We start from the raw sequence: 22,180 nt of genomic DNA on the forward strand, positions 1-22,180 counted from the left end.
GCTCAAGGGAAGTCTGTGCTTTGAGGAGGAAGATTTCAGAGCACTGGTACAAAACAGCTGGAGAGGCAGCAACCACACGGAAAAAATGGTCCTAAAACTGGTGCAGGATCCAGCAGGAAAGGGAAAACATCTTCCAAGGGCAGCCTTGTAGGCAAGATCATTCCTCCCTGGAAAGAGATGCTGGCATGGAATGAGTCTGGAATGCAGCAGCAGGGGTGATAAAATGAGCAAAAGGCCATGAGAGGTTGAAGGAGAGTTTGTTTAGTCTGGAAAAGGACAGGATAACCTGCTGTGCGCGAAGGGCTGCCTTGAAAAAACAGGACAAACTAGGAAAAAAACGGAGTGTTTGGTTGATTGGATAGAGGAGGAGATGCTGCTCCTCAGCTGGAGGTTTTGGGAGGAGGTTGGGCAAACATCTGGGACTACCAAATCCACGTTGGTGCCGGCCTGGGGGAGGTTCCTGAGTCTCCTGCAAGCTCAGGACAAACAGCCTGGCCCACAGCTCCATTTTGTCCCGAGCCTTTGGTAAGCCTGTCTTGGAGCAGGCAGTTGGGATCCACGAGGTTTCATTGCCCTGTTCTGGCAGACTGGTGTTACTGGGACTTGCACTCAGGGCACTGTTTGGGCTCCTGCTAAAGGAGCAGGCTGGAGCACCTGTGTTGGGATCTCTCCTTGGATCCCACATCCCCAGAGGGTGTCGGGAACAGGACAGAGAAGGGACAGCAGGGGGAGGGAGGATCCTGCCTTGAGCCAGCATGGGTGTGGAGGCTCCAGAAGTTACCCCAGGAAGTTGCAGTAATCCAGTGGGAAAAGGAGGAACCTGCCTCACCTCTCTGCCCTGCAAGTTTTCCCTGAATCCTTAAGGATATTTTTCACTATTCACCATGCAGAGAATCTCAGCAGAGCTTCATCCCACCCCTGCACTGTCGGGATTGGGAACAAGGTGGGAACACAGCTGCTCCTTGCTCTATGGGGACCCACCTCTGGGTGCAGAGACTGCACAGGGGAGGCAGTGCCAAAACAAACCCTGTCCTAAAAATGAACCCATTTCCTTCACGAAAGGACTCTGTCTGTTCTCCTTTGTTCTCCCGAGTGTGTGGCAGAGGTGACTCTGTGCCACGATGCAGCAGAGTGGGATTGGGACATGCTGCTGGAGCAGATCCTACCTGCCCCTCACCACTCTGAGCAAGGCACGAGGCAGCTCCAGGCTGGGCAGATCCCAAATGTCCCTCATATGGTGGTGATGAACCGTCTGAATGTGGGTTGTGGCTTTTAGAAACCTCCCAGAGAGAGAATGGTGCAGCTACTAAGGAGGTGAGGGAAGAGCTGGCATGGAAGCAGCCCACCTTGGGAGGTGGGATTATCCCTCAGGAAGAGCAGAGCTGAGAAAATAATTCACCATTTGGTTTCAATCGTTTTGCTCACCCTTTGCTGCGACATGAGTGAAAATTAGGTTTCGGAAGCTTCCAAGCCTGTAACAGTTGGAAATGCCAAGGTGGAGGCACTGGCATGGCCGGATAATTAAATTAGTGCCTGTGTTAATTACACCTGCACTGGGGCCGAGCACGAGCGAGACATTAACGATGGGAACGGTGGACAGGCACCAGTAGCTCCTTCCCAACAGGCTCCAAGTTTTGCTGACTCTCCCAAGGTGACGTCAATGCTATGGATCTCTGGGAACAAAGTGTGGAGCAAAGGGCAGCTGCCAGAGATGGGCACTAAGGAGGGTCCGAGCAGGAAATTGAAAGGATCAGCTTCTCCGCGCTCCAAAGCAGCTCATGGAATTCCATGAAGAGCAGAGAGCTACTGTGCAAGGGGTGCCTGGATGTACTGAACTGATACTGCCCCAATACTGTGCAGCTCCGAGCTCCACAATCCCTCTAGGGCCCCTCCTCGTGCCCAGGGAAACCCAGGAGATGCTGCAGGGACAGGAGCATCTCCTATACAGAGAGAGACCCAAACTGCCCCAGAGGAAATTGCACCTGCACATGTGGGGAGAGACCAGCGGCACAAACAGCTCCCCGTTTCCTTTTTCCCCCCCATGTGCTTCCAAAGTTTTTATTTGTCCTCTGCTGACGGGAAAGCGGGTCAGGAAAGGGCACAGCCTGCCACATCCAGCCAGCAGATGCTGCTTTGGTGGAGAATTCCTCACTGCCCTAGTGGGATCCATGCTGGGGGTTAGGGTATGCTCCCCACTCCCATGGGTAATTCCTGCCTCACTGCTGCCCCAGCACCAGGCCAGGCAGCTGGGGGTTCCAGCACACCACACCCCACAGCAGCTGGTCAGCCGTGCCACAGGGCAACACTACACCCTGGGAGCATCAGAGCCCGGGCTGTTCCTGGACTGAGCGCCCTTGGAATGATTCAGCAGCAGGAAATGCTGGACAACAGGCTCTCCCCACAGCAGAGCTCCAGCAGCTGCTTCCACAAACCCCAGGAGCAGCTTTAACGGGGATTGTGGGGTGCACCTCAGCAAGCTGCCTCTCATGGACAACACCCATTGCCTCTGGCACCCTTGGCGGAATTTTCACCTGCATCTGAGCCCTACCAGCACCCCTGGTCCTCACAATGACATTGAGGGGCTGGAGCACATCCAGGGAAGGGAATGGAGCTGGGGAAGGGGCTGGAGCCCCAGGAGCGGCTGAGGGAGCTGGGAAAGGGGCTCAGGCTGGAGCAAAGGAGGCTCAGGGGGGACCTTGTGGCTCTGCACAAGTCCCTGACAGGAGGGGGCAGCCGGGGGGGTCAGGCTCTGCTCGCAGGGAACAGGGACAGGAGGAGAGGGAACGGCCTCAGGCTGGGTCAGGGGAGGTTCAGGTGGGACATCAGGAAGGATTTCTTCAGGGACAGGGGGGGTCAGGCATTGGAAGGAGCTGCTGAGGGAGGTGGTGGAGTCCCCATTCCTGCAGGGATTTAAAAGCCCTGTGAATGTGGCTCTTGGGGACACGGGTCAGTGGTGGCCTTGGCAGTGCTGGGGAATGCTTGGACTCCATCTTAGAGGGCTTTCCCAAATGAAAGGATTCCGTGATGCACCATGGCCTCCAATGCTCACACTGAGCACGGACCTGGCACAGGGATTTGGGACACTCTCAGCACAGGAGCCATGTGACACATTCCAAAAAATGTGTCACCACGAGCAACCAACTCAGCCCTGAATGGGCTGTTACTGCTCAGACAATTAAAAATAATTACTGCCATGGTCCTGTTGACCACTCTGGACAGTAGAAACAGGGAAGTTTTAACAAACACCTGGATAATTTGTAAATCCCTGAGACACCTGCTGTGCTGCTGTTGGGCACCTCCTCTCCAGAAAGCTGAAGCCCTGTTCCCTCAGTCCCTTCCTTTGCATGACGACACCATTCCTCAAACTTTGTTCCCTACATCCACAGAAATCATCAGTTTTGAGTCTAGAAATTTCCATTATTTCCACAAAACCCCACATTCTCACCACAAACCAACGTGGAAAGCTCCTCCAACACAAGATTAAAAAATAACTGGCTCACGGATCCAAGAGCACAAATTCACTACGTGGTATGACAGATACACCATGAAACGTTGGCCCAAAATCTTTTAAATACAAGAGGCAACAGCTGAACACCCAAATGAGGGATTCAGTGCTGACTTCACAAGTGAGAAACGGACTTAAGAAGCACCTCAAGTGCAATTTACTTGTGGGACACCCAAAGACTGGTTCTTCCTGGAAGGAATGGACAGCACTTGCCCTGGGATTACTTCAGTGTTTTTGTTTTCTTGGCAAAAAAAGTAGGAAAAGAAAAAAACAAACTTCTTTTTATTTTATTTTCTCACTTTCGGAAAGCATTTTACACAGGTTTGGATCTTGGGAATAACTTGGAATCAGTAGAAAAAACTAACTGAACAGTTTTTGTCTTTACAATAGAAACCTTTCAGGAGTCAAAATGGAGACTAAAAAAATACATGCAAAACATACTCCTTTCAAAACACAACTGGAAACAAAGCACCAAACTACACAAATATGCAGAATGAAACAGCATTGAACACCACAGAAGTTGTCTTCATAAAAGGTGTAAAAGTCACCTAATTCACTAGGCACTGTCACTTGATTAAACAGAAGAGACAATAAAAAAATATTGTCCACAAACTTGCAATTTCAACTCAAAGGCTGTAGATAGAAATTCCTCTATGTGTCATGCTTTAATAGCGACCTGAAAGACAAAAACCCAACAGTCAGACTTCAAGGATTGAGAGATTCCTGACTAAACCCACTGCCTATCTTCAAACCTGCACCAAATCTGAGCCTGACGTCCTAGAGGTAACCAAACTCCCAAACTCCTTTGTTAATAGAGTTCTGGAGGAAGAGACAGGATCTCAGACTCAAAACAAGGGCTGTTATATCACTTGTTTTTTCCAAACTAAGTATCTGCTCTGTCCTCAAGGCTGCCAGTTGTTCAATGAAGCATTGAAGGAACTGTGGCTCAATAAAATATCCACACCAAAGTCAATCTCAGTGGACAAAGAAGCTCAAAAGAAGTTCAGGGAATGGGGAACTTACTTTGGAGAGGTGAACTCTGTGATTGGGGCAGGCCCAGTTAAGGCCAGGTTGGATGGGGCTTGGAGCAAGCTGGTCTATGGAAGGTGTCCCTGCCCAGGGCACAGGGTGGAATGGGATGAGCTTTAAGGTCCCTCCCAACCCAAACCATTCTGTAAGTCCACGACTACTTACGAGGTGAGTAGGATCGGGATCTGGACCGGGATCTGTAGCCCCCTCGGCTGTAGTATGGCGATGGTGACCTCCTCCTGTGACAGGGGTGACACAAACAATCCCTTTGTTAAAACCTGCACAGGTGAGTGGCAGCAGCTTTATGTGGCTCCCTCTAACCCCATCCTGCTCTCAGGAATGCACTTGGGAAAGTGAACAAGCATGGAAGACCTGATCAACATTTCTACAGGGTAACAAAGCAAAGATCTGAATTCTCTTTTTTGTTACCAGGTTTTGTTACCAGTATTATTTTTGACTAATACAAGCTCTTGCACTCACAATCTGCTCTCATGTGAATTTAGTCTGAAGCCAGGAGCATCCCACACAAGCAGGGTAAACCAAATCCACCTTCACTTTTAAACTGAATTATTTGTCCAAGGTGAAGATTCCCTTGACTTGCAGTCAGTGCTACAGCCAGGTACCCCCAAAGCCCTCCAATCCAGGCACCCCCAAGTTTTGTGCTCCCTTGCCTTGTTCCACCAACTGAGTACACACCTGTAAAACTGATCCCTGTCCTGAACAGCTCTCCAGCCTCCTCCGCCGCCACCACCTCCTCCTCTGTGAAAACAAAAAAGCAGAGCGAGTATTAGGAATTTAAAAAATAAACAAAAAGTTCACTGTACAAAAAAACCCCATCATCAGAGTAAGAAAATGATGGGAAGAAAAGACATTAGTTCCTACACTGGATGATGCTGAATTACTTCATTTAATATTGATTTTTAAACACTTATCTACTCAAGGAGAACCTTCTGACTTAATATTTTCAAGTAGCAAAATCAACTCACTGTCACGAGGAAAAATATTGATTCCAAGGTGGAAGCAGGGAAAACCCTCCCAACCCTGACATTTTAACACTTTAGAGTCTCATTTAAACAAGAACTGTGATGTAACTTCTTACAGAGAACAGAAACAACATCTTACAGCATTAATATTGACTGGTTGGACTGAATCCTCAGATTCAGATCAGCAAAGCTTTACCAGGAGACTAAATCAAGTTTAAAGTCTTCTGCAGTTGTTTTTGGGGGACTGCTTTTTTTAGAGGTTATTCCTTCATTTACAGACACTTTTTCAGGCAAAATTAAGCCTCCCACAGCAACAAGGAGAAATTGAAGTTTTACCAGGACAATTCCCATCTGACACTGCATTTCCCTTAAGGCTTTATTTTCACAGAGGGCTGGGAATGCAAAGGAATTGTTACCAATGGAATTTTTAGGGTGGAGTATGCAATGCTCCACTGCATCTTGAACAATTCCAACTTTTCCTTCCTCAGGGAAGCACTCACAACATACCAACACTTCCCTCTCCCTCAACCAACCAGTGTCTGCAGGAGGGGAAAGTAGCAGACCATGACATTTTTCAAGTAGCCACACACAAGTCATTTGTGGCTCCATAATTATTCACAGAATCCCAGAACAGTTTGGGTTGGAAGGGACCTTAAACACCAGCCAGGGGCACCCCTGCCACAGGCAGGGACACCTCCCACTAGAGCAGGTCACTCTCACAGGCTCTCTCCTGACCCAATCACCCAATCCACAAACCCCTGTCAGAATGAAAAGGCACCACTTAAGCACTGAAGACTTGGGCCCATAACTTTAACACAGAATTCTGCAATTGCAGGAACGTTTGGTAGTGAAGACAGAAAAAAAATCAACTCTTATCTTTGTGTTCAATTTAACAGTGTCCCAGAAATTGTGAGGATTTTGCAGGGGACAAGGATTTGCTGGAAAATGCAGGAAACAAATTTCTCTATCACCAAAACCAACTGCACCCCCAACCGTGTTTACACACACAACCAACCTGACAGGGGGTGTTAAAAAAGCCTTTTGAAACAGATGTCCAATACAGAACAGGTCATGCTCCAATCCCCAATTCCTTATTTTTGGCAACATTTGAGGTGCCATAATTATCAGCAGGAGATACTGGGGACCACTGAAATGTCCCACTTTTTGTCTACTACACTGTGCACAAAACATACCAACTCAAATATTAATCTGCACCATTTCAGTACTCAAGGATGAACCAACCGAAGATTCTAAAATGAGAATACAAAGAACACTTTGTTTTTCAAAACTTAGTGCAGATTCAGAAAACATTTTGGACTAAGACAGGTCACAGGTTAAACCAATCCAACCAATTTGATTTGTACTGAGCAGTCGTTTTGGTGAACGTTTCACAGGAAGATTCCAGAATGACAGCGAGTGCAACAATATTCTGGAATAGTTATGTAGGATGAACTTGCACAGGTAGGTGAGAGAGCAGAGTTTAAAAAGCAATCAAATATTCCAAAGATGCTCACCTGTATGACCTGCTGTAATAGTCACGGTCATCGTAGCCTCTGTCATAACCTCTGTCATAGTAATCTCGTCGCCGTGAGCTGCCGCTGCAAGGAGTGAAGAGAATTGCACTTGCTAAGATACAAAACATTAACTTTGTCTGCAGTCTGTTAAATTCACACTATTTAAGCTGGGTTATACTATTACTTCCCATCCTCACAGCTGGACGACTGAGCACTCCTGTTTTCCCACCAGTTCAGGTGGGAACAGAAATACTTAAATAATTGCTTTTTAAATGCTTGAACTCTCAGTTATTTTCCTCAACCTCTATAAACCTCCACCTTTTGGTATTACAGGCACATGAGGAATTCCCTTCTGAGACAAGTCTTCATTCACTTTTAACTCTGAAAATGCTTCCCCCTTCAATCAACTTTCTGATTAAAAAACACAACATCACCATAACCACCAGTAAGCTTAAAAGTCTTGGGAAATGAACTGGGGAATGACTTGGGAAAACAATTTACACACTGGTAACTGGGAGTCAGAAGTGTAGTGTGTGAACACAGTAAACTGCTAATCCCAAATATTAACTGAGCCACACACCAGTGTTTGTTCATTCATTCTTGAAAACCTGAGCTTGCAAAGGACATGAATATTTGAAGGTACATAGGAAAATTACTTAAACTAATTTACAAATTGTCAAAGTATCTTCTTGGTGACGTATGCATTACTACTGATGCTCATGGGTAGTGTTTTCAGTGTCCAGCACAGCAGCCATAAACAAGGAAACACAACTTGTGCATTAATGCAAAAGCCCAAGAAACCAGGAAAACCACCCAAAATCAGGTCTCTCAGAGGGGATACAGGAGTTTTTACAGAACAGTGAATCCTATTCTGTACTGGTCTGGGGAGGGGAAAACACAACCAAAACCGCAGATAAAACTTACTAAGTGGGTCGTCCCATATAGATTCCAGGGGTAGGTGTGTGAGGTCTTTTTGTTATGGAAAAGTCTACCCGAATCCTTCTTCCATCCAACTCCATTCCATTGGCACGTTCCTTTGCCTAAGGAGTGATAGAAGAGCATTAGCTGTAGCTATGAACTTAAGCAACAACACAAACTTCTAACCACTGCTTTAAGCGTTAAAATGCCCTAAAATGGCTCAGTTTGGAGGCAGCGAATCTAATTTTTAAGATACTCTATGCCAGCTGGACTTAAGTGCCAGTAACCACTGAAAAACGTGACTTCTGTGGCACTAAAATCCTGGAAGGAACATCACTGAGCAATTTTTCCAGCTCTGACAGGATTAAGAGCAACCTTTGAATATGCTGATGCAGGGAGATGTAACTACTCCACCACAGAACATAAAGCATTTACAAGTTATAAGAACACCACTAAGGTATTCAAATACAGCCTTCGAGCTACCATAACCTTGAATATAATATCAGAGCCATAAATAAAAAGTAAAAAACCCAGAACAGTTGTGTTTCGGGGTTTTTTTGTCTGCCAAGTAGCAGGACCTACACCCCAAGCTCCAACCCAATGGGGAAGCTTTCATGCCAGATGTGAAAAAGACTAGACTTTCAGGAGTGGAGTTTATGCAGAATATAAGCCTTGTTCCAGCCCATAAAGGGCAGCTCTACAAGGACTGGCGTGAGTGTAGGATTCTCTGCTGGGTGACTACACAATTCCCCATTCATTCTGCAGCACTTCTAAGCCCAAATTCCATGATTATGAGATTCCAAGTTATTTTTCAGGCTGTGAGTTTCCCCTGGCCATACCCTGTGACGAAACATACACCCCAGGATCTCAGAGCCCAGCAAACATGGCACACACTGTGCACCCCAACCTACTTCCTTGGCATCCTCGACGTTCTCGAAGTAGACGAACGCGAACCCTCGGGAACGCCGCGACTGCTGATCGTACACGATGGAAACGTCGGCAATGGGCCCATACTTGGAGAAAACCTCTCGCAGGTCTCGTTCTGTAGTGTACAGGCTCAGCCCAAACACTCCTAGACAACAGTTTGGGTCAGGATTTGCCTAAAGGAAGGGACACGGGCAGATGTTAGAATGAAATTGGGTTTATTTGCAGTGCAAGGTATTTCTCAAGTTGTGACTGTCAGAGCTTCAAGATGAACAACAACAAAGGTGGGGCTGAGATTTGGGTCACGCACTAACAGATAGTAATAAATTCAACCTACAGAACATAAGCCTTTCACAAAACCCCTTTGTGTTCTCACAAAACAGAGACTGATTCCAGGATGCATCCAGGGCCGTGACTCATCCCTCACACACGTACCCTGTTTCCAATGTGACGTCTCCGAGTAGACATGGGGGAATGGCTGTGACTGTGCCGTCGCCTGTAGTCCCGACTGTACGACCTACTTCTGGATCTCCTGTGGGAGCGGGACCGGGAGCGGGACCTGGTGTAGTGTCTGCGGGAACTCCTCCTCGATCTAGACCTGAGCGAAAGACGAGAAAGTACAGTGCTGGGCTTGTTTGGGTGTTTACCATTTCAAAAATCCATCAGATAGTCACAAAAAGCTCAAGTAATTGTTTTCCAAAATCCTGCAGTACCACATACCTCAGCTACAATCCATTTACTCACTACTCTCAAGGACTGCGTGCTAAATCTTTACTATCAGATTACTGCAGATGCTCTCAGGGCATTCCTGCTGCAGCCCAGTAACTTCCACTTGATCACAGTCAACTCTTCCTTCAACAAAGCTACCTTGGTGTGACACACTAGTGCTTAGAATATTCAGTGTTTAGGTAAAAACAAGTGGGGGGGCTTTCTTTTCACTTGTATCAGACAAGGGGAACAGTAAATATGCCTTAACACAAAGCATGCACCACTGAGGGGGGCACTCCCTTAGTGCTGCCTTGGGTGACACTGAAAAACAAATGCACTCTTTAAAGTCTGGCAAACGCCCCCAAAACAGAGCTGAACACAATCTGAAGAAATCAAGCCTGAGCTGGCTCATTTACCTGCTGGTATTTCAGCAGTTATATAGCACTGCTTGTTCATGAATATTTACATGTTCACACTCTTAAGTGCATTTATGCAAAGGTGCAACTGCTCACTAATCCTTTTTCCCCCCGAATTTTTTCTTACATCATGAGCTCTGCGGACACGAGGGTCTGAAACTCTTCAATTCCTTCTCCCAAAGCCTCAGGCTTCCCATGACAGCCAATCCTAGCAGAGAAGCTGGGCACTGGCTACACCTGACCTTGGTCTGCACTGAATAACCCGCATTTCACACCACTCCAAAGAAAAACCCCTGCAAGGCTAAGAAGAGCAATAAACAGGGTAACAGTCAATGGATCTGAGTCACAAATTGCTGATTTTCAGGCTCTTGTGTCTTAAATGTCCCTTTCCTCTAATTCCACAGCAGCACCACCACACTGGCATGAAGGAAGCTGTGAACCTTAACTGCTTTTACTCCTGAGCATTTAACAGCTTCTTCCAGGATTTCTCACCAAGTGTTACCAGACAGCCAAACTGTACAGTCTATCTCCTCAAAAAACACCTTCAAGCTCATCAGGAGTGAGCCAGAGCAGCTCAACTTAAAATGCATATTCATGTCCAGGAGAAATTAATTCCCATTACAGCACTTCTTACTATGTATTTATAAAGAAAACATTATTTTTGGCAACAACAACAACAACAAAAAGATAACTTCCCTGAAGCTGGGAAAGCAGTAAAAAAAGGACAGAAATTATAATATCAATAAAAAAAGCTCTACACATGCACACAGCCACATTTCAGCCACTGATACAGGAAAAAAAATAATTACGGCAAACACAGAACTGACATTTCAGGTACCAGAATGGTATCAGCCAAAGATAGGAGCTACAAACTTCAGTAAAAGTAGATTTTAAAATCAAGTATATCCACACCCCAACTGATAAAAACACCAGGACACAGGTTGGTTCCCAAATCAAAGTTTAATTTATAAAGCTGGTAACTCAAAAATACATTTGCAACAGAAACTACCAAGAAATATAGAAGTTATCACAGGGTTATTTCTCTGGGGAAAGCCAGAGTTAAATGATCTGCCCGTGACCACATCCCGATGTGTGACAGCACTGAACAGAGATTAAAGTATGTTGTTTCTAAATATGTGCCTTGACACAATTCTGTCCAAATCTAATAATCAACACTAACTCTGGGATGTAATTCCATTATTTCCAGCCATAGGCATCTTCTAGACAGCTGTTAAATGCTCAGGAAGTCGTGGTAGTTATAAACTTCTACTTTTTAGTCATCTAAAAGTAGAAAGTCAGTTGCCAGGGTACTATTTAAAGACAGTTTATTGCAAAAGTAAGATTTGCCAGGTCTCTCATAAATTCCACATACTGTATTTGCTTCTTCAGAATTGTACACATTCTGTGACTGCATTTTTACTCAGTATTGTGGTTATTCTGCAAGTGGGAAACATGGTGCTTTAAAGAGTATGGAATCCCTGGAGTCATATGGATTAAGGGGCAGAAGGATATGCTGGAAGGGTGTCCTGACTTTGTTGTTTCAATATTAAAAGGTTCCCCAGATGTGGTTTGCAGCCTCCTTCCCCTGAGGTTTTCAAACCCCAACTGGATACAGCCCTGACAGCAAGGTCTGAGCCCAGAGCTGAGTGCCCTGAGCAGGATCTGGGACTGGACCTTTCCTGAGTTGCCCCACCATCTCTGGCTGCTGGCACTTGCACAGGTCACTCCAATTCCACACTCTGATGGTGCTACTCTAACAAGTATTTATTCATTTGACACGTTTCTTCTTACACCACAGGGACTGCCAGGTGCATGATATGACACCTGGGACTGTGCCTGAATTAAACAAAAAACCCCATTCTCCTGCTGTCAAAGCTTCCCAACTACCTTCCCTTCCACAAAAGCCTTTCACTTGGATTTTGCAAGATTTAACACACTATTTGAAAAGTGGTTTTGATTGCTGACAGCACAGTATCTTCCTCCAGCCTGCCCCCCAGGCTTCGGCAATTCACTGCTTGTTCACATCAAAAGTGTGTTGTGAACAGCTCACCTGGAAACCCCACTGCTGAAACTTTACTTTTTTCAGCCTGAATGCCTACAAATGAGTAAAGAAATGATCAAAACATTAATTTCTGTAGTCAGGAGTCAACTATCTACTCTCTTTAGATGAATTCTGACCCTGCACACAGCTTGATTGGCAGGTGAGTATCAGGAGAGGTAACACAGTGCAAAAAGCATGTGGAGGTTTGTGCTGCCACATAAATACAATAAGCAAGTTCTCCCCAACTTTTCTGGAGAGCTTGCAGAGCAGTCTAATATTCAAAGCTTCCTACCCTGTTAATTTTCAAGTTAAATCAATGTATATAAAATGTCAGACTGTGAAAGTCACATTTATCTCTACTGCTTCTTTCCACTACTCCAGGAACATCACTGCTTCCAGTGAGGAAACATAATACACAAACGTGACTTAAAATGGGAAATGTGCTCATGCACCAAACTCTGTTAATGCACAGAAAAACTAAGACCTAGAGTTCCTAGTACTCCATGCTCAGAGACAAGTCAACATTCCAAGAGATAAAAAGGCAGGCTCTTCCTAAGTGTATCAGCAAGGATACAAGCCTACACTGCTGACTTAATTGTTGGAAGAAGCAGCAAAATTATCTAAATTTATATAATTTGGCTTTCCCAATCCTGAAACCACACACACCCCTTCGTATTCCATGTCCACAGAAGATCCACTAACTCTGGAAACAGAACTGGCTAAGCTGGGCCACCTCTGACAATCATCTGACTTGTGAGGAGGAGGAAGAGGTAAAAGAAGCAAACTCACCTGGATTCAGACCTGGATCTAGATTTTGACCTGGAGCGCCTGGAATCCTCCTTAGAGCGAGATCTTGCAGGGGTGTGCCTCCCCGACTTGCCAGACCCATGAGCACTTCCGCTTCTGGAAGCAGAACGGGATTCCTGCACGCAGATATTGAAAGCCTAATTTGTACACAATTCCTTGTTCACCTACGGGCTGTAAACAAGCTCCAGTGAAATAAATGGTAAATATTCATAGCTATGTGTCCGGGCAGTCGGCATTAGCACTGCCTAGATTTTTAAGGAGTTTTTTTTTTTTTCCCTGGTAGACACTTCTTTACCCTGCATGTACTTTTGCTATTAAACAGATAATGCATGCATGTTTAGCAAAATATACAGGGACACATAAACAGACTAGTAATTACTTAGCGTAGTGCTTTCAGATTCCAGATTACTTCTTATCTTAACTTCATTTTTATTCCTTTTCTTCATTCTTCCGTTTCAAATTCTGACTTCTTTCATCTTCCCCACTTCACACAAATTGCTCAATATTCTACAAGTGGGACTTCTGGTCTGATAATTAGCATGCATTCACTTTCTTTTTTTTCAAATTTCAGCTTCACTTATTCCTGAGCTTCAAATAATTCTCATTTATAAAACTTGTCAAATGGCGACTTCCGCATTTTCCTTCTTCAACATTAACCTTAATAGAAAAAGAACAGGATGAAGAATATTTAAGAACTCCAGGATAAAATCTAGTGCCAAAACTGAAACTAGAAAAAAAAAAGTGTTGTGGACTTTTACTATAAATGCAGTTCAAGAATTGAATCTACCAAAGCCCTACAATTTTATCAACAGGTTCAGTCAACTCAGTTTAACTTAGCCCTAAGTAGCTGAATTTGCTATTTATGCCTGTATTTAATAGCAAGTGCAACTGGATCAACTGAGTACCTACTAAGGAATTGCAGCATCAGGAAACTCAAAATAATTTGCACTATCAGCCACACACTGAGACAAAATCAACAAGGAGTGACTCCAGTGAGGTCTTGCTGCGGTCACTGATGGACGTGCTTTTGAATGCAGAAAGCACAGCGTGGTTGGTCCTTCCATGAACTACAATTATCTGAATTTTGGGCCCCTCCTGCAGTTTGGCAGCCCTGGTGTGAAGGTTTAACACACACCCCCAGCTGCCTGCACAAGTGGGATTACATGTGCAGGCTTTGTGCTTCTACAGAAATCTGAATTTCCCACCGACCAGAACTGCACTTGTGGGCCCCACACTCCAAACTGCTCTGGAGTAACACCCCACCTGCTCTGTTAATTACTGGCAATCTTCTCTGGCAGTGACATGACCTAATTAGCAGTTTCAACTTATGTATTTTTAAGTCAGTATAACGCTTGGCTTTAGTCATATACCTTAAAACACCTGAACACACTAGAAAGTATTCTTAACTTCAAGATATTAGAGAAAAATTTAAATTCAGCAGAATTATCCTTCTTTCCAAAAACAATCCTAAATTTAGTGTAAATTCTGATGAAGAAAGCTCACTAATGACACTGGGTACCAGATTTCTCTCAAAAATCCCCTGGTTTATCTTTGTAACATCTCTGAACACCAACTTAATGGGAATCCACTAAGCATTCAGAAATTAATTTGCTAACCCGAAATTTAATCATGCTTCAACCACATCCATTCAACTTCAACTGAATTTTACCTGTTTACAATTCCCTACTGTACAGGGGAAAGGAACACGACTTACAGGATAAAGCAGGTTTGCAATTCGTTCCAAGAGCAACAGAAACAGCACAAAGTTGATCAAGGCCATATTCTTAATACAAATGTTTAAAGTCTTGTTCTAAATTACAGCTCCCCCATGTACTAACACTGCAAAGGGCAGGGGGAATATTAAGGAGCAATTTAAGTTACAATTAACTAATTTAACCTAAACCCATTACTACCTTCCGAAGGAAACACTCCACAGAGATGAGTTTTGAGTTAATATATTAATTTTGCCATAAGAAGTCTTAGCTCTTTAACAAAGTTAGACAAAACAAGATTGAAGAAGGACTAAAACCCAAACTAAGGCTGTTCTTCACTTGAGGAAATATACTTCAATTCAGAAAAGATAATCTGGGCTAAACGGAAGGAGCTGTGTCCAAATACAGGTGGTCTGAGACCAGAAAGAAAAGGAGAAATGCAGGATTGGAGGGAAGCAGCTGGGAGGATTTTGCCCACAAACAGACCCAAAACCCTTTTCAGAGCTTTTAGAAGTCAAAAAGCTTTGAAGAAATGAGTAGAGAACATGTAAGTCTTCATATATTTGGTACATTTTTCGGGCAATCTTTGCTGTATTATGTTAAGGTTGATGTGGAATCTGGACACTTGAGGAACTGAGCAGAAATTTGGGAAGAGAAAGTCCTTAAGACAACTATCTACCTAAACCAAAACAATTAAACAGCTGGCCTATTTTCATTCAACTCCTCTGCACTTCGCATTTCCCAGTCTTTAAACATCCACTTTCTTTTCCAGATCATCCTTCAACCCACCAAACTTTACAGGATGATGGCACTTCTTTATTCCAACCTTAGAGGAATTCAGTGCACCTCACCTGCTCTGGGTATCACCAGGACTGGTGATAACCCCCCAAAATTACCAAGTTGCCCCTTTTCCACCCCAAGCCCCAGGAAATCCTCCCTATCCAAAGTTCCAAGAACCAGGGGCCTGCAGCACTGCAAATTTAATTTACACCCTTGAGGGTTCACACCAGTCACTCCCACAGCTCATTTCTCCCATCTGGTTTCGTTGTTCTTTACATTTTCTTTTCCTACTCTTTGCTCTTTCACTCTGTAAATTTTAAGTGATTTAAAAATGCCAAAGTGTGCTCCTGGCATGACATGAGGAAGGAGTAAGAAACAACCTTCTTTACCTTGCCTATATTCCAGCACTGCTGGTCAGCAGATCCAGACTGGTATTCACTAAACAATAACCATTTTTTCCCCCTAACGTTACGTTTGTCCAATGTGAATTTAACCCCCATCCCCAGATCCCTTGGTCTTTAACAACAGCTCTTCCCCTTCATTGGGTGCTTCTGGAATTCCTGTGGAAGCCCTAAAGTCCAGGCTTGTGGACTCCAAATGGTTCTTTCCAGACCTTGAGCACGTTCAGACAAAGTGTAATACTGCAGGGATTATTTTAACAGCTCTAAGCACATTCACAAAGAGTGCTACAGCTATGTACTCTGAGCAGGGAATGTCCCAAAGCAGGATTATTTGGGGGGCAGTAGGTAGGAAAGGTTTCCATGGACAGAAGCAGCTGGAAAGCAGGTGATGGCCACAGCTCTTTGCACTTCTGAGATCCAAACGTTTTTCCTCACAGGAACGGAAGTTACAAATTTCAGCCAGTAACGTAAGATACAGAGAAATAAAAGTATTAAGGTTTTACAATCATAAACTCCTATGAACTTCTGTATTTCCACTTGTTTTCCTAAGGAAAGGTGCAGCCTCACAGGACATTATCAGATCTGCAGCCCCTTTATTCAAGGTGTCACTGTGCTGACTCCACATTCCCCAACCTCTCCATTTAGGAACAGTTGCCTCTCTTTCCCTGAGGGACACGAGATCACTGCTGGGGGAGCTGGGGATTCACTCTGAGGGAGAGCAGAACCATCCCTTTCTACAGGTTCCCAAACTCCACACAGAAAGAACACAGTGTGTTTTGAAAAATCAGGCCACAGCTTCCTCCCACCACCTCTGCCACTGACCCTGTGGGCTCTTCCAGTGCCCCAAGATGGCAGGAAATTAATCCACCAGCAAAATCTAAATTATTTTCTGACAGGTTTGGGCATAGCTCCCCAAGAAGTCCCATCAAGTGCCAGCTGGTGAGGGAGGAACACAGGGAATGGTCCATCCCTTTGGTGGCACTGAGTGATCAACTTGTCTCTAATCTCAAACTGCTTCCTCAGACCTCCTTCTCCCACAATTTAGTAACAAAAATCACTCCTTTTTGAAAATACAGGTATTAAATACCTTGTAAGCAATCTGTAAGTTGAGCATATATACATAAAAAAAAAAAAAACACGCAAACAAACCCCCCCCCCCCCCGACTCAGGTACTGAACAGCTTCTGACCACATAACAAGCCACTGCTGTCATAATTAACTAATTCACAGGATAGGATTAATTAATTTGGCCTTTAACTAGTCTTTTTCCAACCCCTCCATGCCTGAATCCCATGTGCTTCAGTGAGAACAATTTCAATGAAAACAAAATTAAGTTAGAAAACCATGGCATTGCAGTGTAACAACAGTGTCTTAAGTATATTCCAGTGTTTAATTATTAGAAGCATTTCGTAATTTATAGTTTCTTCAGTCAAAAAGTTTCTAGAGTTCATTCCATTATGGAGCATAAAGCTGTAAAAGAGATTTCAAGTGGGGATTTTTTTCATCTTCTTATGCCCCCCTCCCATTTTAAAAATGCCATAAGCCAGTGTAAATTCGTGCTGCTGGTTAACCAAGTCCCATTCCTGGTGAAAGCACCTGGAATTTCTTCTTCATCCCACAAACTGCCATGAGGACTCAATCAAGTCAAGCCTGCAAACCAATGCAGCTGGAAATGGGAGTAAAACAAGATCCAGCTGATTGAATTCCCAGATCTGACCGACAGAACAAACACTACTAAGGGAGAGAACAGGAACATGTTTTCAGGAGCACTATTCTTGTTGGCAGCCTGCACTTGGGACAGTTTAAGACAGTTGTAGTCATACTCCAGATTATTTATCCAAACACTCTATTCTGCAGAGATTCCAGCTTGGAAAAGCAGAAAAGCCACTGACTCTGTAAAACATAAGCCTTAAGTAAGCAAAAAAAAACCCTCATAAATAACACTGGCAAGAGCAGAAAGAAAACCAATCCCTGCTCCAGTCTGGAATAGCAGGTGTGTAGCTCTATCATTTCAGCTTTACAAGTCCATTACAAACTTACCTACTTAAAAGTCACAAAAGTTCAGACATAACTCATTTTAGGCACTGGCAAAGACTGCCTATAAATGCTTTAATACATTTTTTCAATTAAAAAAATAAAAAAGGAGCAGACAACAATTTCTGCGCCCCAATACCCTGCACGATTATGTTCCACGCAAAAAGACTTTGCTACAAAAGCTTTATTATTTCCACGCTTTCTGACTGAAAACACAACGCAGGTAATTCTGGCAAACTTTATTAAGACTAAATTGGCTTCCAGTCCGACTTGCACAACAATTAAAGCAACTTTAAAAAAACTTAACACACAAAAAATCTACCTTGAGCAAAAAACAGCCCCTCACTAAAAACACGCCAGAGTGAATGAAGATATCAATGAAAAGATAACACCGGCGCTGGCACGAGTCTATTCCTTAATCCTTGTCTTTCACCATTCATTCCCATTTTTAGTCCCTTGGAGACCACATTTTTCTAATCTCACCTACCTTGAAGTAGAAACACCAATTACTACGGCCTCTTCTAGCGGATTAATAAGATAAAATTGTATTCTAAGAAAGACATTGCTCAGAATTACTACGTTCTCTTATTTCTCGCCCCCTCCAGTTCAAAACTTAGGAATTTATCACCTCCACAGCTCCCTCCGATGCTGCTGCAAGATACTTGAATTATGCTGAAAAAAACCCCCAAAACACAGTACTGACCCTAATTAAAGGCATCAAAGGCAAACAAGGTTGATCCACTAAATAAAAAGCAACTGCACATGTGCATCACAAACGTGAAGCTTAGCAAGTCATCTATTTCAGCATTAATAAAATGCCCATCCGGACAGTGAGATCTTGCCGAAACTACGAGTCTTGAGAGGTATCTGCTGCAGGTTTCACAAAGCGAAGGGGTTGCCTCCAACTATCAAGTTTAAATTAGAGGAGAGCCCGAGCCACCCGGACGCCAGGCCCGAGGAGCACTTATTGTTACAGGCGAGAGGCAGTGAACAGCAGTCTAAATTAGAGAGCAACTCAAGAGTGGATTGCAAGGCGGCTCTGGAGAGAGGATAATAACAGGATTCCCCTTCCGCAGGGGTGGGATGGAGGACGAGGGGCCCCTGAGGGCTCGGGGCCGCCATTTTGTCCCTCCCGGGCGCGCGCGGTCCCGGCCCAAGATGGCGCCGGGCACCTCACGCGGGGAGCGGCCCCTCCGCCATTGCCCCCGCCGCGCCGCCTCACCCTCCTCTCCGCTCCCGCGGAGGCTCCGCCACCCGCGAAAGGGGACATAAGGGTACACAGGGGGAACACGGGGGGACACGGGGGAACGCGGGGGCGCCGGCGCCCCCCGAAGGAGATGGGGTGTGTGAAGAGGGGAGGGAAAGGGGGCCCGGCCGCGCAGCGCGCTCGGGCTCCGTGTATTACCCGCTCGCCGTAGTTTTGCTCCCCGCTGTCGCTCATCGTCCCGTCCCACCGTTCCCGCCGCCGCCCGAACCGGACACGACCGTCCCCGGCGACAGCGCCGTCCGCGCGGGAAGTGACGAGACCGCGGGGCCGCGCGCGCGCGCTCGGCAGGACACGCCCCCAGCGGGACGCCCCTGAGGGGAACGCCACGCCCACAGCCAGAGCCACGCCCACAGCCAGAGCCACGCCCACAGCCAGAGCCACGCCCACATCCAGAGCCACGCCCACAGCCAGAGCCACGCCCACACGGCCCCGCCCCGAAGAAAAGGCCACGCCCCCGCCCTGAGCTGAGGCTGCCTGTGGGGAGAGACCACGCCCCCGGCGAGGCCGCGCCCCCTCAGCCGCTACCGCCCTGGGTACGACGGCCACGCCCCCCAGTTGAGGCCACGCCCCCGCGGGCACCCGTGAGGCGAACCCACGAGGCCCCGCCCCGTGAAGCCCCGCCCCCACGAGGCCCCGCCCCCTCCGCCCCCCAGGTGAGGTCGTGGCCCTCGCCCTCCCCAGGCCGCGGAAACCCTTTAAAAATGTGGTTGCGAGGGGCTTTTTTTGAGTGTTAAAGCATTAGTTCAGAGCACGTGGGGAGGGAAGAGCGGCGTGTTTCTTAGTCACCCGCTCGAGGGCAGCAGAGCGTCGCTGAAACGGCGGGTTTTCCCCCGTCCTTGGCGTTGTTTCTCCATAAAACATGTGCAACGAGGAGCGTCTCAAACACCTCCATTGTATCTGTTTTATGTCAGAAGCAGCACCAGTAAAGCAGCGGCAGCCCCAAAGAGCCAGGACTGCGCAGGGATTAGCAAAGGACGCCCACACAGAGAGGACCACTCGGACTTAAAATACACACCTGTGGTTTAACCAAAAATACCGACTTCTTCAGTGCTTTTCAAACCACAACACTGCACAGGGGTTGGAGTCGGAAGACAGGAGGAGACATTGCACCTGCTCATCTCATCCCAGTGAATCCCAGAATTGTCTGGTTTGAAAGGGACCTTAAAGCTCATCCATTTCCATTCCCTGCCACGGGCAGGGACACCTTCCACTGTACCAGGCTGCTCCAAGCCCCGTCCAACCTGGCCTTGGACACTTCCAGGGATGGGGCAGCCACAGCTTCTCTGGGCAACCTGTGCCAGGGCCTCCCCACCCTCACAGGGAACAATTTTTCCCCTAATATCTAATCTAAACCAACTCTTTTTCAAATTGAAAGTGCACCTGTTATCCCACAAGCTGCTGCTGCAGGACATAATCCTGCTCCAGAAGTGACCATCTGACATCCCAGCAGTGACTATTTTTCTCCACTGAAATGCATTTCCTGTGCAGTGAGGGCTCGGTAATGCCCTGCATGCCCCATTGTGCTGTTAACAAGCAGCAAAGCCCAGACCTGAACAGGTCGGTACCTCTTCTAGGTGGGATTTTTGGCTGCCAGGGGTATTCCTGGCGCCATTCCCCACACAGATTGAAGAAGTGGCAGCAGCTGAGAATGGCGGGAGAGCAGGCTGGAGGCAAAGTGCGAAGGGAAGAGAGCAAATCGCTGATGCATTCCCAGGTGATCACTACAGAGACACCCAGGGGGAACCCCAGCTCCATTTCCATCACTCGTGAGAAGAGACAAGCCAGAGGTTGTTTGGCTGCCTTCCCTCTCTCTGCCAGCCCCAGAACACAAAGGTGAATTTATCAGCCAAAGAGGAAGGTGAACAGTATTTTCGCAGCTTTTGCTGGTATAAAAATACCACAGAGGGCTTTTATGTCAATAGTTTCACCTCAATGCTTTGCTTCTGTTACAGCACAGTTACTGACACACTGATCCTGAGCTGGAAGGGACCCACAGGGATGATCCTGGCCCTGCACAGACACCCCAGCAATCCCAGCCTGTCCCTGGAGCATTGTCCAAACGCTCCTGGAGCTCTGGCAGCCTTGGGGCCATGACCATTCTCTGGGAGCCTGTTCAGTGCCCGACCGCCCTCTGGAGGAAGAATCTTTTCCTGATACCCAGCCTAACCCTCACCTGACACAGCTCAGGTCCCGTCTGTGGTCACAGAGAGCAGAGGTTGGAGCTGCCCTTGGTGGAAGCTGCAGCCCCTTCAGCCCTCAGCCTCCTCTTCTCCAGGCTGAACAGACCAAGTGACCTCAGCTCCTCCTGCCTTTGTTGCAGGAAGTTTAATCGACGTTTGTTTTCCAACCCTTGGTCTATATTTACAAATCTAGGCAGTACTCGACCCTCAGAGACTGTAAACCCCAAAACTCTGCCTACAACCCTCACTGCAGGGCAAGGCATTGCCCACTTCTCCTCAAGATCTTCCCCTTCACCAGTGGGACAAGAAGACACCAGCAGGGAGAAATCATCTGGAATTTCCTGGAATGACGGCCTCTTCCCTGTCCCAGTGGTGGCAGACACCCCAATGCTCCTGAAAATACTCTGAGCAGAACAGGGCGTGGAGGAAAAGAAACAGCTGGTCTGAGCATGCTTTGATCCTTTCCTTCACATTTAAATTTGGGTAACCATGAGTTAGGGAAGCCTCCCTGCCTTTGGGGAACACCTGAGCCTGCAGTGCTTGGCCTCTGCAGCAGTGACGCAGATGTGTGAGATGATCCCAAGGAGATTATCTCCCTGCTCCCAGCAGCGCCCAGAGAGGCAGCCTTTTCTGCAGGGAGTGAAGCTGGATTGAAGAGATATTCTTCTGTTTGCTTAGGCCACTTCCAGCTTGTATTCCAACGTCAGTCTGGATTTGGGGGCCTCCTGGCCATGTCTCCACAGACATATACCTGCCAGAGTTTGTAAAACCCCTTGTACAGCTCAATTAACAGTCCCACCTGTGCCTTGGATACTGTTTCCTACAGCATTCTCCCTGAGAAACTGGCTGCTCATGGCTTCTATGGGTGCACTGTGTGCTGGGCAAAAACCTGGCTGATGGCGGGGCACAGGGAGTGGTGGGAATGGAGTTACATCCAGATTGGGCTGGGCACCACTGGGGAA

The 22,180-nt window shown here is 46.4% G+C and overlaps 1 protein-coding gene across 2 annotated transcripts; it reads right to left on the reverse strand.

Annotated features, from left to right (window-relative positions):
* Nucleotides 1-3,770: 3,770 nt before the first annotated feature.
* On the reverse strand, nt 3,771-19,307 carry TRA2B (transformer 2 beta homolog). Of its 2 annotated transcripts, XM_032119364.1 has the most exons (9): nt 19,177-19,307; nt 12,828-12,961; nt 9,309-9,471; nt 8,861-9,049; nt 7,956-8,071; nt 7,032-7,115; nt 5,231-5,293; nt 4,700-4,773; nt 3,771-4,181 (listed from the first exon to the last, which is right to left on the reverse strand). In XM_032119364.1, the coding sequence occupies exons 1-9, from the start codon at nt 19,210-19,212 to the stop codon at nt 4,171-4,173; spliced, it is 870 nt and encodes a 289-aa protein (XP_031975255.1). In that variant the 5' UTR covers nt 19,213-19,307; the 3' UTR covers nt 3,771-4,170. The 2 variants fall into 2 exon arrangements, with proteins under 2 accessions (XP_031975255.1, XP_031975256.1); XM_032119365.1 differs by lacking the exon at nt 3,771-4,181 and having other exon boundaries at nt 4,692-4,773.
* Between the last annotated feature and the right edge of the window lie 2,873 nt (nt 19,308-22,180).

The sequence above is a fragment of the Corvus moneduloides genome, chromosome 10 (genome assembly GCF_009650955.1).
Source record: "Corvus moneduloides isolate bCorMon1 chromosome 10, bCorMon1.pri, whole genome shotgun sequence".
Taxonomy (NCBI): Eukaryota; Metazoa; Chordata; class Aves; order Passeriformes; family Corvidae; genus Corvus; species Corvus moneduloides.